Source organism: Coregonus lavaretus (genome assembly GCF_964263955.1).
Source record: "Coregonus lavaretus genome assembly, chromosome: 38".
NCBI classification, from domain to species: domain Eukaryota; kingdom Metazoa; phylum Chordata; class Actinopteri; order Salmoniformes; family Salmonidae; genus Coregonus; species Coregonus lavaretus.
The window spans coordinates 5,369,953-5,386,907 of NC_140025.1; the positions used below are offsets into that span (position 1 = coordinate 5,369,953).

Here is a 16,955-nt window from a genome sequence, read left to right on the forward strand (position 1 = left end):
TTAGGTTTTCTCAATTGAAAAAAAACAACTGCATTTGTTGAAGCCAAATATATGATTCAATGCCAACTGTTATATTTGATTATTAACAAACCTATATTTAAAGTTGCAACCTACTGTATTTAATTTAACACTCAACTTACTTTTCCCCTTTGGTTAAACCTAATAAATAACACAAATGCAAACAAATATTTAATGTAAATAAAACCCATATTTCCATCTTTGTATGGACCGCAGAGTTGCCAGCACTTGTTAAATGCTAATGTAAGACATAGGAAAACAATGTGGCACATTTCATAGAGACTTTTAATGAAGTAAAAAAGGTTGATGGACAATACCCTAGACAAATATACAAAGTGTATTAGAATCTAATGATAATATTATAATGCACGCACACACACACACACACACACACACACACACACACACACACACACTGTGATACATTTCTCCTCAACACCAATGTGCATTTATTACAGGGCAGATTAGTAGTGCACTGGGCCTTTACTAGTACTGTATTAGTGGAACGATATAGCAGTCTGGAGCACGAGCAAACTTTATTTTTCAGCATTCCCCACCCTCAAACACCCCCACGCCCAAACTTCTTCCTATGTTTAAGGGGATCTAGGGGACTGGAGGTTACCACAGCACAGCACAAAACCAGACCCTCCTGTCAATCCCTGTCTATACCTCTCTGGCACCCTCCTCAGGCTCGGGGTAGGAAGCGCAGGTTGATGGGTTTGGACGGGATGAGCAGTGTTCTAGTCTTGGGCTCTGTGGTTGGGGCCCCATCCTCTGGCTGGATCTCATAATGCTGCATCAGCTGTAGAGGGAGGGCAAGAGTTCAAGGTCAAGGGTTTAGTGTTAATGAGCTACCTGGTTGTCTGATGTCTCTCTAGCCAGAGAATCAGTTTACAGCCATAAAATTAAGTCTTTATAACGTCCCATGCCAAATTTTGCCAACTGAGACAGTGAAAGGAGAATATGGCCCCGCTCATAAAAATGCGGTTCGTCACCCCTGTTGTAAGTGTTGCACACTTAAGTTCCCGCACTCTCTCAGATTGCTTCAGGGGATTTAACATGAGCAAATCACCACAGAAGATGGACGAAATCCAACAACAACATCTCTTTGGCACTGACGGCCTTTTATTACTCAACACTTCCTTGAAAATCACAATGGAATACTCTTACTCACCCTGGAGAGGGCAAAGTGCATCTCTAGCTCTGCCACTCTCTTGCCCACACAGGCTCTCACGCCCACCCCGAAGGGTATAGAGCTGTAGGGGTGGTGTTGGTACGACTCTGGACCCCCTCTCAGCCAACGCTCAGGCCTGAAACACTCTGCATCCACAAACTCCCCCTCGTCATGACTGGTAGCATAGTGACACAGATGGAACTGGGTCTGACAGAGGGGAATAGGAAGAAGGAGACATACAGGAAGTAAAGCGAGACTGACATTCCTTAGGAAACTGACAGAATTTCATGGAAATCACATCACATCCTTCGGTAAAAAATAGAGATTTCGTAAGTATTGACAAAGTTGATGAGAGAGAGGGGTGTTGATACCTTTCTCTCTTCATCGCCTGCCCTACCTTCTTTGGGAACCAGTAGTTGTCCACAACAACTTCATTGTCTACTGTCAGACGGCCATTCCCTGGAACTACAGGGTACATCCTGCAGAGAGAACAGCTTCAGCAACATGGGAGCCTCTGTAGGACTGCCTTATATAAACCTTTGTGTGGCTAGGAATGTTCAGTATACTAAGGTACTTAGCATTGGTATTTAGTAAAGTTTTAATACACCTAAATACAATAGAGTTGGCAAAGGCAGGTTGAGATTCTGACCTAGATGTTGTTATTGAGCATTTTAATCATTAGAAAATCAAGAACACACATGAGGAATGGCTATGACCATATAGGAAGAGGTGGAGGGGGCCGGTGTCCCTGTCATCCAGGACCTCTATACCAGGCGGTATCAGAGGAAGGCCCTAAAAATTGTCAAAGACTCCAGCCACCCAAGTCATCGACTGTTCGCTCTGCTACCGCACAGCAAACGGTACCGGAGCACTAAGTCTGGGACCAAAAGGCTCCTGAACAGCTTCTACCCCCAAGCCATGACTGCTAAATAGTTAACCATATAGCTACCCGGACTATCGTCATTGAACCTTTTTGCACACTCTTTTTGATTCTATGCACACACACTGGACTCTACCCACACACTCACACTCGCGGCTACGGGACTACCGACCCATAGCCGCGAGCTGCCCAGTGACACAAGCCTACCAGATGAGCTAAATCACTTCTATGCTCGCTTCGAGGCAAGCAACACTGAAGCATGCATGAGAGCATCAGCTGTTCCGGATGACTATGTGATCACGCTCTCCGTAGCCAATGTGAGTCTGTAATACCAACATGTTTCAAGCAGACCACCATAGTCCCTGTGCCCAAGAACACTAAGATAACCTGCCTAAATGACTACCGACCCGTAGCACTCACGTCTGTAGCCATGAAGTGCTTTGAAAGGCTGGTCATGGCTCACATCAACACCATTATTCCAGAAACCCTAGACCCATTCCAATTTGCATACCGCTCCAACAGATCCACAGATGATGCAATCTCTATTGCACTCCACACTGCCCTTTCCCACCTGGACAAGAGGAACACCTAGGTGAGAATGCTATTCACTGACTACAGCTCAGCGTTCAACACCATAGTGCCCTCAAAGCTCATCCCTAAGCTAAGGACCCTGGGACTAAACACCTCCCTCTGCAACTGGATCCTGACTTCCTGATGGGCCGCCCCCAGGTGGTAAGGGTAGGTAACAACACATCTGCCAAGCTGATCCTCAACACGGGGGCCCCTCAGGGGTGCGTGCTCAGTCCCCTCCTGTACTCCCTGTTCACCCATGACTGCATGGCCAGGCACGACTCCAACACCATCATTAAGTTTGCAGACAACACAACAGTGGTAGGCCTGATCACCGACAACGATGAGACAGCCTATAGGGAGGAGGTCAGAGACCTGGCCGTGTGGTGCCAGGATAACAACCTCTCCCTCAACGTGATCAAGACAAAGGAGATGATTGTGGACTACAGGAAAAAAAAAGAGGACTGAGCACGCCCCCATTCTCATCAACGGGGCTGTAGTGGAACAGGTTGAGAGCTTCAAGTTCCTTGGTGTCCACATCACCAACAAACTATCATGGTCCAAACACACCAAGACAGTCGTGAAGAGGGCACGACAAAGCCTATTCCCCCTCAGGAGACTGAAAAGATTTGGCTTGGGTCCTCAGATCCTCAAAAAGTTATACAGCTGCACCATCGAGGGCATCCTGACTGGTTGCATCACCGCCTGGTATGGCAACTGCTTGGCCTCCGACCGCAAGGCACTACAGAGGGTAGTCATACGGCTCAGTACATCACTGGGGCCAAGCTTCCTGCCATCCAGGACCTCTATACCAGGCGGTGTCAGAGGGCCCTAAAAATTGTCAAAGACTCCAGCCACCCTAGTCATATACTGTTCTCTCTGCTACCGCACGGCAAGCGGTACCAGAGCGCCAAGTCTATGTCCAAAAGGCTTCTTAACAGCTTCTACCCCCAAGCCATAAGACTCCTGAACAGCTAATCATGGCTACCCGTACTATTTGCATTGCCCCCCCACCCCAACCCCCTCTTTTACGCTGCTGCTACTCTGTTTATTATTTATGCATAGTCACTTTAACTCTACCCACATGTACATATTACCTCAATTAACTCGACTAACCGTTGCCCCCGCACATTGACTCTGTACCGGTACCCCCTGTATATAGCCTCCCTACTGTTATTTTATTTTACTGCTGCTCTTTAATTATTTGCTATTTTCTATTTTTTACTTGACACTTTTTTCTCTCTTTATTTAAAAAATGCATTGTTGGTTAAGGGCTTGTAAGTAAGCATTTCACTGTAAGGTCTACACATGTTGTATTCGGCGCATGTGGCAAATAAAATTTGATTTGATTTGACATGCACACACACACACCCACAGATAACACGTATACACAGGCACACATTTGCCACACACACACACTTCCACACTCATCACATACGCTGCTGCTACTACTATTATCTATCCTGTTGCCTAGTCACTTTACCCCTACCTATATGTACATATCTACCTCAATTACCTCGTACCCCTGCACATCGAGTCAGTACTGGTACCCCGTGTATATAGCCAAGTTATCATTACTCATTGTGTATTACTCATATGGCGTCTCCCGAGTGGCGCAGTGGTCTAAGGCACTGCATCGCAGTGCTAGCTGTGCCACTAGAGATCCTGGTTTGAATCCAGGCTCTGTCATAGCCGGCTGTGACCGGGAGACGCATGGGGCGGCGCACAATTAGCCCAGGGTAGGGGAGGGGAGGGAATGGCCGGCAGGGATGTAGCTCAGTTGGTAGAGCATGGCGTTTGCAACGCCAGGGTTGTGGGTTCGATTCCCACGGGGGGCCAGTATATAAAAAAAAATGTATTCACTAACTGTAAGTCGCTCTGGATAAGAGCGTCTGCTAAATGACTAAAATGTAAATGTATTATCCTCGTGTTACAATTTTTTACTTCTGCATTGTTGGGAAGGGCCCGTAAGTAAGCATTTCACTGTTAGTATACATCTGTTGTTTACGAAGCATGTGACAATTCAAATTTGAACACACCGTTCAGGTTATATAAGGACATTGCTGCCCACCCCTCCTCCTTATATTAACTGTCTGAAAAACATGCCCCATGCCTCCACCTTGAACATCTGCACGAAATGCCAACACGTTATCTCACTTATCAGTCATTATCAGTATAATTAGGGCAAGGAAAATGCAAGCAAACACACGCGCACAAACTCTCTTTGACCAGGCATGCTCAAAACAAGAGGCCAGTTGCAGGTCGCCATTCTTGATGTATGTGTGTGTGTGTGTATGTGTGTGCATGTGTGCATGTGCGTGTGTTCACCTCAGAACCTGCGTGTGTGAACGTGTGCATCCGTGCCTATGTGCGTGTATTCACCTCAGAGTCTCCTTGATGACAGCCTTCAGGTAGGGCATCCTGCTCACGTCCTCTGATCTGGGCTGCTGTCTTCCTGGACACACGGACATGATCTCACGGTACAGCATGTCCTGGGACGCAGTGTCGCGAGCTAAGTGGTACAACGCCCACGACAAGGTGTTGGACGTCTGAGGCGGAAGGAGAAGGACGATAGAAAGAAAGATGAAGTGATATAAAATATACTAAAACAAAAATATAAACGCATGTAGTGTTAATACCATGGTTTATGAGCTGAAATACAATATCCTAGAAATGTTCCATACTCACAAAAAGCTTATTTCTCTCAAATGTTGTGCGTACATTTGTTTACATGCCTGTTAGCGAGCATTTCTCCTTTGCCAAGATAATCCATCCACCTGACAGGTGTGGCATATCAAGAAGCTGATTAAACAGCATGATCATTATTACACAGGTGTACCTTGTGCTTGGGACAATAAAAGGCCACTCTAAAATGTGCAGTTTTGTCACACAACACAATGCCACAGATGTCTAAAGTTTTGAAGGAGCGTGCAATTGGTATGCTGACTGCAGGAATGTCCACCTGAGCTGTTGCCAGAGAATTGAATGTTCATTACTCTACCATAAGCCACCTCCAATATTGTTTTAGAGAATTTGGCAGTATGTCCAACGGCCTCACAACCGCAGACCACGTGTATGGCGTCGTGTGAGTGAGCGGTTTGTTGATGTCAACGTTGTGAACTGAGTGCCCCATTGTGGCGGTGGGGTAATGGTATAGGCAGGCATGAGCTACAGACAACGAACACAATTGCATTTTAGCAATGGCAATTTGAATGCACAGAGATACCGTGATGAGATCCTGAGGCCCATTGTCGTGCCATTCATCCACTGCCCTCACCTCATGTTTCAGCATGATAATGCACTGCCCCATGTCGCAAGGATCTGTACACAATTTCTGGAAGCTGAAAATGTCCCACTTCTTCCATGGCTTGCATACTCACCAGACATGTCACCCATTGAGCATGTATAGGATGCTCTGGATCGACGTGTACGACAGCATGTTCCAGTTCTCGCCCATATCCAGCAACATTGCACAGCCATTGAAGAGGAGTCGGACAACATTCCACAATCAGCCTGATCAACTCTATGTGAAAGAGATGTGTCGCGCTGCATGAGGCAAATGGTGGTCACACCAGATACTGACTGGTTTTCTGATCCACGCCCCAACTTTGTGATATCCAATTGGTAGTTACAGTCTTGTCCCATCGCTGCAACTCCTGTACGGTCTCGGGAGAGACGAAGGTCGAGAGCCATGTGTCCTCCGAAACACGACCCTGCAAAGCCGCACTGCTTCTTGACACACTGCTCGCTTAACCCGGAAGCCAGCCGCACCAATGTGTCGGAGGAAACACCGTACAACTGGTGACCGAGTCAGCGTGCACTGCGCCCGGCCCGCCACAGGAGTTGCTAGTGCGTGATGGGACAAGGACATCCTGGCCGGCCAAACCCTCCCCTAACCCGGACGACGCTGGGCCAATTGTGTGTCGCCTCATGGGTCTCTCGATCGCGGCCGGCTGCGACACAGCCCGGGATCGAACCTGGATCTGTAGTGACGCCTTAGACCGCTGTGCCACTTGGGAGACCCTACTTTTTCTTTTAAGGTATCTGTGACCAACAGATGCATATCTGTATTCCCAGTCATGTGAAATCCATAGATTAGGGCCTAATTTATTTATTTCAATTGACTGAGTTCTTATATGAACTGTAACTCAGTACAATCTTTGAAATTGTTGCATGTTGCGTTTAGATTTTTGTTCAGTATACTTAATTGTCCCTGAGGGGAAATTTGACTTGGACAATTAAAGTGCTGCTGTTTCAAAACAAGTATTACAAGTTGAGGGAGTGGTGGAGGCTGTATCAGAGACAAGTTATCAGTGATCATCAACATTTACTGACATCAATTCATCATAAAAGCAGCTGAGGAAAGTACTTTGGAACAGTAGATCATTTCAAGTGACATCTAGTCATTGAATAAGACCATCTCAAATGAGAACACTGATTTCCAAATGTTTAGCTCAATGACGTTACATAAATGTCACGATCGTTAATGGATGAGACGGACCAAGGCGCAGCGTGATAAGCGTACATCTTTTATTAGTACTTACACGAACAAAACAACAAATGAACGATACGTGAAGTCCTGAGGTTATAACAAAACAAACCTTTACGGATCAAGATCCCACAAACTAACTGGTGCCAACAGGCTGCCTAAGTATGGTCCCCAATCAGAGACAACAGCTGTCTCTGATTGGGAACCACCCTGGCCAACATAGATCAACTAAACGATCTAGAACCAAACATAGAAAAACTAAACATAGAACATCCACACCCTGGCTCAACAATTAAGAGTCCCCAGAGCCAGGGCGTGACAGTACCCCCCCCCCAAAGGCGCGGACTGCGACCGCGCCACACCAACACAACAGGGTAGGGGCCGGGTGGGCATTCCGCCTCGGAGGCGGATCCGGCTCCGGGCGTGACCACCACTCTCTCTCTACCCCCCCGTTGCGCCCCTGGTCTGGTCTGGCCCCGCTGGCCGGAGCTGGACTGAACACCGGTGGAACAGGCACGGGCCGTGCCGGACTGACGACGCGCACCACTGGCTTGGTGCGGGGAGCAGTAACGGGCCGGACCGGGCTGACGACGCGCACCACTGGTTTGGTGCGGGGAGCAGGAACAGGCCGGACCGGGCTGGCGACGCGCACCACTGGCTTGGTGCGGGGAGCAGGAACAGGCCGGACCGGGCTGGCGACGCGCACCACTGGCTTGGTGCGAGGGACAGGAACAGGCCGGACCGGGCTGGCGACGGGCACCACTGGCTTGGTGCGGGGGACAGGAACAGGCCGGACCGGGCTGGCGACGGGCACCACTGGCTTGGTGCGGGGGACAGGAACAGGCCGGACCGGGCTGGCGACGGGCACCACTGGCTTGGTGCGAGGGACAGGAACAGGCCGGACCGGGCTGGCGACGGGCACCACTGGCTTGGTGCGGGGGACAGGAACAGGCCGGACCGGGCTGGCGACGGGCACCACTGGCTTGGTGCGGGGAGCAGGAACAGGCCGGACCGGGCTGGCGACGGGCACCACTGGCTTGGTGCGGGGAGCAGGAACAGGCCGGACCGTACTGGGAACACACACCACTGGCCTTGTGCGGGGACCAGGAACGGGCCGGACCGGACTGGTGACACACACCACTTGCTTGGTGCGAGGAGCGGGACTGGGTTTCCTTATAAACCTCCGCTCCCTCTGCTGCCTAACCAGTACCTCTCGCCGTGCCTCTACACTCTCCTTCTCCCTCATGACCAATGGCCCCCGTAACCTGGTGGCCTCCTCTCCTAGTCCGCTGATTCGCCCTGTAGCTGCCTCCAGCAGCCCCGTCGTCCACGCCGTGTGCCCCCCCCCAAAAAAATGTCTTGGGGTTGCCTCTCGCGTGTCCGTCGTCAGCACGGTTGGCGCCGTTTCTCCTCTCCTGCCTGGGCATTTACCTTTGCCCATGGCCCCCTGCCCGCGAATATCTCCTCCCATGACCACCATTCGCCCACCTGAGACATCGCCCTCTTCTCCTCCTGGGCACGCTGCTTGGTCCTCTTGGGGTGGGATCTTCTGTCACGATCGTTAATGGATGAGACGGACCAAGGTGCAGCGTGATAAGCGTACATCTTTTATTAGTACTTACACGAACAAAACAACAAATGAACGATACGTGAAGTCCTGAGGTTATAACACAACAAACCTTTACGGATCAAGATCCCACAAACTAACTGGTGCCAACAGGCTGCCTAAGTATGGTCCCCAATCAGAGACAACGAGCTACAGCTGTCTCTGATTGGGAACCACCCTGGCCAACATAGATCAACAAAACGATCTAAAAAAATAAATAACTAAACATACTAAAAAAAAAAACTAAACATAAAACATCCACACCCTGGCTCAACAATTAAGAGTCCTCAGAGCCAGGGCGTGACAATAAAGGTTGAATAAATAGAGCATGAAGCTTGCACCAGGGAATTCAGCCAGGCAGGTTCTGCTGTGTTTGTATGGTTACTGTGTATTTGTCTGTGGTTATGTGCGTGTGTGAGTGAGTGCATTTTGTACCCTCTAAAATAAATTAAAAGTTAGTAACCAAAAAAGTGTTAAACAAATATAAATATGTTTTATATTTGAGATTCTTCAAATACCCACCCTTTGCCTTGATGACAGCTTTGCACACTGTTGGCATTCTCTCAACCAGCTTCATGAGGTAGTCACCTGGAATGCATTTCAATTAACAGGTGTGCCTTCTTAAAAGTTAATTTGTGGAATTTCTTTCCTTCTTAATGCGTTTGAGCCAATCAGTTGTGTTGTGACAAGGTAGGGGGTATACAGAAGATAGCCCTATTTGGTAAAAGACCAAGTCCATATTATGGCAAGAACAGCTCAAATAAGCAAAGAGAAACAACAGTCTATCATTACTTTAAGACATGAAGGTCAGTCAATACAGAACATTTCAAGAAGTTTTAAAGTTTCTTCAAGTGCAGTCGCAAAAACCATCAAGCGCTATAATGAAACTGGCTCTCATGAGGACCGCCACAGGAATGGAAGACCCAGAGTTACCTCTGCTGCAGAGGATAAGTTCATTAGTTACCAGCTTCAGAAATTGCAGCCCAAATAAATGCTTCACAGAGTTCAAGTCACAGACACATCTCAACATCAACTGTTCAGAGGGGACTGTGTGAATCAGGCCTTCATAACATTTACATTTTACATTTACATTACATTTTAGTTATTTAGCAGACGCTCTTATCCAGAGCGACTTGGTTGAATTGAATTCATGGTTGAATTGCTGCAAAGAAACCACTACTAAAGGACACCAATAATAAGAAGAGATCTGCTTGGGCCAAGAAACACGAGCAATGGACATTAGACCGGTGGAAATGTGTCCTTTGGTCTGCAGTCCAAATTTGAGATTTTTGGTTCCAACCGCTGTGTCTTTGTGAGACGCGGTGTGGGTGAACGGATGATCTCCGCATGTGTAGTTCCCATCGTAAAGCATGGAGGAGGAGGTGTTATGGTGTGGGGGTGCTTTGCTGGTGACACTGTCTGTGATTTATTTAGAATTCAAGGCACACTTAACCAGCATGGCTACCACAGCATTCTGCTGTGATACGCCATCCCATCTGGTTTGGGCTTAGTGGGACAATCATTTGTTTTTCAACAGGACAATGACCCAACACACCTCCAGGCTGTGTAAGGGCTATTTTACCAAGAACGAGAGTGATGGAGTGCTGCATCAGATTACCTGGCCTCCACAATCCCCCAACCTCAACCCAATTGAGATGGTTTGGGATGAGTCGGACGGCAGAGTGAAGGAAAAGCAGCCAACAAGTGCTAAGCATATGTGGGAACTCCTTCAAGACTGTTGGAAAAGCATTCCAGGTGAAGCTAGTTGAGAGAATGCCAAGAGTGTGCAAAGCTGTCATCAAGGCAAAGGGTGGCTATTTGAAGAATCTCAAATATAAAATAAATGTTGATTTGTTTAACACTTTTTTGGTTACTACATGATTCCATATGTGTTATTTCATAGTGTTGATGTCTTCACTATTATTCTACTATGTAGAAAATAGTAAAAATAAAGAAAAACCCCTGAATGAGTAGGTGTGTCCAAACTTTTGACTGGTACTGTATATGTCTACAAACTAAAGCAAATGGTCTCAGTATTTATGGCCTGGGGAGAATCATGCAATCTTAAAGCCAAAATACACCTCCACCCTACAAAAGCCTCTGACTCCATCACGCCACCCATTCCCTAGGACATGTCCAGTACGCACAAAACAGAAGAAAACATTTTGAAATGTGGAGGAAATAATCAAATTTTGCCAATAAGAAATTCACATGTTCGTTTTCCATTTCAATAGGTTTGTTTACGGTGTGCCCTACAGAACATGACCCTGCTGTTGTGTATAGCACCACCTTCCTCTATGTAGGACCTCCCATGACCCTCTCCTCTCACCGTGTCCACTCCGCCCAGCAACAGCTCTGTGATGCTGATGTACACCTCTCCCAGGGACAGTTTATCACAGGACAGCAGGTGGGTCAGATACATCCCCTCCACCTGCTTCCCAGCCAGCACCTGGGCTTCCATCTGCGCCAATTTACGGTCAACCAGACGCTGAGCTGAGGGTTTATATAGAAATACATTGAACACACACATTCATGTAGGGGACACACACAAACACACAACATGAGTCTCAATAGCGAACACAGCTCAACAGTTAGTCTCCCTAGGCAGACGGGTTGCCTCCCACATTAACAAAGTTCAGAATCTGTGATTTCTGAGACTACTCAACAGTGCTTAGTGGCTGACATGCAAGTGACAGTGCAAGCAATTGTGAAGTAGAAATAACCCTATGCTTGCATTGTGGAGGTCAAACCTACCATGTCTACTTTCCACCTACACCTTTAAGTCTGCCGATCGCTCAATAGAAGGACCCCCTAACATTATTTACAAACATACCTACATCCACGAGGTCGTCCCAGGCTTGGATAAATCGTTTCCAGAAGGGCAGGACGTTGCGTGTCCAGAGCGGTAGGAAGAGGACTGTCTCAGACAGGGTTAGCATGTCGTTGGCTGCAGCGATGAACTTCAGCGTGTCCTTAGGGATCTCCTCCTGCAGACAACCCAGGCGCGTCTCAAACAGGATGGAAGAGATACCTGCAGGGAGGGAGAGAACAGAGTGAACCATAAGGACTACACAGAGCTGGTGGGATTCTAGGTATCCTTTATGCCATCTCCTGCCGTTGTGCCCCTGAGCAAGGCACTTTACCTAAGCTGCTCTAGGGGCACGGCACTGTGGCTGACCCTGGTTTCCAACCCCACTCGGTGTGTGTGTGATTCTGAAGGAGTTAAAAGCATAAAAAATATTGAATGAACCAATGATACCACACCTTCAAAGCCAAACTTGTAGAGCTCTGCGGTGATGTCTGATACGGTGGTGTGGTCCTGACTGCGGAGACGGAGCCTCTCAATACGCTGTAGCAGGTCCCCTACCACCTGGTGGATGACAGGCGCATACGCAGACACCTCTGCTAGCTTCAGCATCTTTGGATTCAGGGCACTACGGATACGGTACCACTCTGGGCCTTTACTGTAGGAGAGGAGAGGACAGGACAGGAGACAGACAGTGAATCTACAGTAGATATTCAGAATAAAGGGGTAGCGGTATATCTACAGGTAACGGCCAAAATAAAGTAAATGAGGGATACAAAATATTTTTAAAGCAAGTGATTCCACACAGGTGTGGTTCATGAGTTAATTAAGCAATTAACATCCCACCATGGATCTCAAATGAGCATAGGGGGTTTAAAGTGTGTGTGTGTGTGTGTGTCAGTCACTAGATCTCAACCCAATTGAACACTTATGGAAGATTATAGAGCAGCGCCTGAGACAGTGTTTTCCACCACCATCAATAAAACACCAAATGATGAAATTTCTCGTGGAATAATGGTGTCACATCCCTCCAATAGAGTTCCAGACACTTGTAGAATCTATGCCAAGGCGCATTCAAGCTTTTCTGGCGACTAGTGGTGGCCCAATGCCCCATTAAGACGCTACGTTGGCGTTTCCTTTAATTTGGCAGTTACCTGTAGGTTAGATGGATAATGTTGGAGGTGGAGGTACTACTGAAACAAGCTTACCTGCAGGACCATGGTTTCCTCAAACCAGACCAACATTGCTTTTACCCAAGGCAATGATTTATTACCAATAACAGTCATAATGTATCTTTGAAGTATAGGATGAAAGCAATGTTCCCTCTAAGCTGTGCACCTCCAGGACTGCCGAGCAGAAGAAATGCCATGCTGTGCAGAGACGCAAGAGATTGAACTTCACTGAGTTCGCCACATAGATTAACGTTTTTTTCTGTGATCGAATCAACATTATATTTGCCCCTTTTCAATGCAATAAACCAAAACAAATCTAACTTTGCAAGTTTGAGTCTGTGATTTAGTTGTAGGCAGAGCCAGAGCGCACAGGAGAATAATTCTATTAGCGGGGGTAGCCCATGAGCGGTCTTTCAATCACCCATGCGTGAATGCGCTTTTCAGATCAGTTCAGATCAGAGTGCGCGTGTGCACATTTGTTGATATTCTTTGCTAGTTAGCGAGTTATTAGCCCAGTTATTGATAAGTATAGGTCAGCAATGGGAAGTTACTGCTTCATACAAGAGCACAAAACGTTTAGGCCACATTTCAAGCTGTCTTTGAAAAGCTAGTCAGGTAAAAAGCTTACATCTTAATTAAAGGGGCAGTGTTGTATTTTGAGACATGCTTGAATATGCAAATAAGCCAATAGGCAGAGGGGTAGCCTACATTGTCTAATTCTCTGTATGTTAATAATAGTTAATTTTATTTTGTAAAGTGGTTTCTTGCATCATACAACACAATACAATGCTATTTCCAGTCACCTATTTGGCCCATGGTGTTACAGACCAAGTAAAGAATAATTAATATCAAGCCCTTCATAATATAAAAACGTTTTTAAAAGGCTCATGCAATATAGGCCTGCATTGAACACCACATACAGTGAGGGAAAAAAGTATTTGATCCCCTGCTGATTTTGTACGTTTGCTCACTGACAAAGAAATGATCAGTCTATCATTTTAATGGTAGGTTTATTTGAACAGTGAGAGACAGAATAACAACAAAATAACCCAGAAAAAACACATGTCAAAAATGTTATAAATTGATTTGCATTTTAATGAGGGAAATAAGTATTTGACCCCCTCTCAATCAGAAAGATTTCTGGCTCCCAGGTGTCTTTTATACAGGTAACGAGCTGAGATTAGGAGCACACTCTTAAAGGGCGTACTCCTAATCTCAGTTTGTTACCTGTATAAAAGACACCTGTCCACAGAAGCAATTAATCAATCAGATTCCAAACTCTCCACCATGGCCAAGACCAAAGAGCTCTCCAAGGATGTCAGGGACAAGATTGTAGACCTACACAAGGCTGGAATGGGCTACAAGACCATCGCCAAGCAGCTTGGTGAGAAGGTGAAAACAGTTGGTGCGATTATTCGCAAATGGAAGAAACACAAAATAACTGTCAATCTCCCTCGGCCTGGGGCTCCATGCAAGATCTCACCTCGTGGAGTTGCAATGATCATGAGAACGGTGAGGAATCACCCAGAACTACACGGGAGGATCTTGTCAATGATCTCAAGGCAGCTGGGACCATAGTCACCAAGAAAACAATTGGTAACACTCTACGCCATGAAGGACTGAAATCATGCAGCGCACGCAAGGTCCCCCTGCTCAAGAAAGCACATATACAGGCCCGTCTGAAGTTTGCCAATGAACATCTGAATGATTCAGAGGAGAACTGGGTGAAATGTTGTGGTCAGATGAGACCAAAATGGAGCTCTTTGGCATCAACTCAACTCGCCGTGTTTGAAGGAGGAGGAATGCTGCCTATGACCCCAAGAACACCATCCCCACCTTCAAACATGGAGGTGGAAACATTGTGCTTTGGGGGTGTTTTTCTGGTAAGGGGACAGGACAACTTCACATCAAAGGGACGATGGACGGGGCCATGTACCGTCAAATCTTGGGTGAGAACCTCCTTCCCTCAGCCAGGCCATTGAAAATGGGTCATGGATGGGTATTCCAGCATGACAATGACCCAAAACACACAGCCAAGGCAACAAAGGAGTGGCTCAAGAAGAAGCACATTAAGGTCCTGGAGTGGCCTAGTCAGTCTCCAGACCTTAATCCTATAGCAAATCTGTGGAGGGAGCTGAAGGTTCGAGTTGCCAAACGTCAGCCTCAAAACCTTAATGACTTGGAGAATATCTGCAAAGAGGAGTGGGACAAAATCCCTCCTGAGATGTGTGCAAACCTGGTGGCCAACTACAAGAAACGTCTGACCTCTGTGATTGCCAACAAGGGTTTTGCCACCAAGTACTAAGTCATGTTTTGCAGAGGGGTCAAATACTTATTTCCCTCATTAAAATGCAAATCAATGTATAACATTTTTGACATGAGTTTTTCTAGATTTTGTTGTTGTTATTCTGTCTCTCACTGTTCAAATAAACCTACCATTAAAATTATAGACTGATCATTTCTTTGTCAGTGGGCAAACGTACAAAATCAGCAGGGGATCAAATACTATTTTCCCCTTACTGTATAGGCTACTGTAGTCTATATCACAAAAATCAAAAGCAATTTCCAGGTGAAAATGTTATGGGATTTGCTCCAATGGTTTTGTTGGTAGGCCTACATTATGCTCAAATAGCCAGAATAGCCTATTGGCTACCGTCTAAAACTGTAAGGGTACTGCCTCAGAGTTTACTGCAAACACCCTGGAAGTTGCACAATGTTCATGTTTCCGCTCACAAGAGCAAAAATTTGCTCAGTGCCCCAGAATATTCGAGGGAACAGTGGGTGTAAGTATTATCCATTCCCTTTCCTACACCCCATCTAGGAATAGTCCTTCATGTGGTTCAATGCAGATTGCGACACAATCTCATCGGCCACTCACTCCACATGGAGTCCATAGGCCTGTCCCCTCATGTCGCGGTACTCCTTCCAGTGTGGCAGCTCTGTCCGGACCGGGTAGCAGCCCTCCTGATGTATCACCTGGGATATAAGCTCTGGAGATGCCACGTTCACCACGTCAAACGGGCCGAACCGCGAGCGCCAGATGGGGCCGTACAGTTTCTTGTGTTCAACCTGGGTTGGGGGAAAAGAGAAGAAGATCTTAGATTCTGGAAATGTACACAAAGATGTGTTGGAAATGCACAGTGAGACAGTTCTATATTATTAATATTTAATATGAATGAATGATTCACAAAATATACACTGAGTGTACAAAACATTTCCATGACATAGACTGACCATGTGAATCCAGGTGAAAATTATGATCTCTTATTGATGTCACCTGTTAAATCCACTTCAATCAGTGTAGATGAAGGGGAGGAGACAGGTTAAAGAAGCCTTGAGACATTGATTGTGTATGTGTGCCATTCAGAGTGTGAATGGGCAAGACAAAATATTTAAATATTTATATTTTGTACACAGTGTATATTTATTAATGAATAACAGTATATAAACTACTTATTAACCTAATTAGTCATAAATCAACCTCTAGTTTAATAAACCATGAAGCCAGGTGCGTAACTTGGGGGGTCATGACCCCACCAATAATACAGTGCTATGAAAAAGTATTTGCCCCCTTTCTAATTTTCTCTACTTTTGCATATTTGTGATACTGAATGTTATCAGATCTTCAACCAAAACCCAATATTAGATAAAGGGAACATAAGTGAACAAATAACACAACAATTACATATTTATTTCATAAACAAAGTTATGCAACACCCAATTCCCCTGTGTGAAAAAGTAATTGCCCCCTTACACTCAATAACTGGTTGTGCCACCTTTAGCTGCAATGACTCCAACCAAATGCTTTCTGTAGTTGTTGATCAGTCTCTCACGTCGCTGTGGAGGAATTTTGGCCCACTCTTCCATGCAGAACTGCTTTAACTCAGTGACGTGTGGGTTTTCAAGCATGAACTGCTCGTTTCAAGTCCTGCCACAGCATCTCAATTGGGATTAGGTCTGGACTTTGACTAGGCCATTCCAAAACTTCCAATTTGTTGCTTTTTAGCAATTTTCATGTAGACTTGATTGTGTGTTTTGGATCATTGTCTTGCTGCATGACCCAGCTGCGCTTCAGCTTCAGCTCACAGACGGATGGTCTGACATTCTCCTGTAGAATTCTCTGATAAAGAGCAGAATTCATGGTTCCTTCTATTAAGGCAAGTCGTCCAGGTCCTGAGGCAGCAAAGCATCCCCAAACCATCACACCACCACCACCATGCTTGACCTTTGGTATGATGTT

The 16,955-nt window shown here is 46.3% G+C and overlaps 1 protein-coding gene across 1 annotated transcript in view; it reads right to left on the minus strand.

Annotated features, from left to right (window-relative positions):
* Positions 1–177: 177 nt before the first annotated feature.
* The window catches only part of cyp27a2 (cytochrome P450 family 27 subfamily A member 2), a 40,012-nt gene continuing 23,234 nt past the window's right edge, over positions 178–16,955 (minus strand). The window contains exons 2-9 of the mRNA XM_084155439.1: positions 15,594–15,784; positions 12,002–12,201; positions 11,571–11,768; positions 11,067–11,230; positions 5,025–5,191; positions 1,590–1,671; positions 1,193–1,399; positions 178–820 (exon numbers count right to left, since the gene is read on the minus strand). Of these exons, the coding sequence (XP_084011565.1) occupies positions 704–820; positions 1,193–1,399; positions 1,590–1,671; positions 5,025–5,191; positions 11,067–11,230; positions 11,571–11,768; positions 12,002–12,201; positions 15,594–15,784 (1,326 nt within the window). The 3' untranslated portion in view covers positions 178–703. The remainder of the gene's footprint in view (positions 821–1,192; positions 1,400–1,589; positions 1,672–5,024; positions 5,192–11,066; positions 11,231–11,570; positions 11,769–12,001; positions 12,202–15,593; positions 15,785–16,955) is intronic.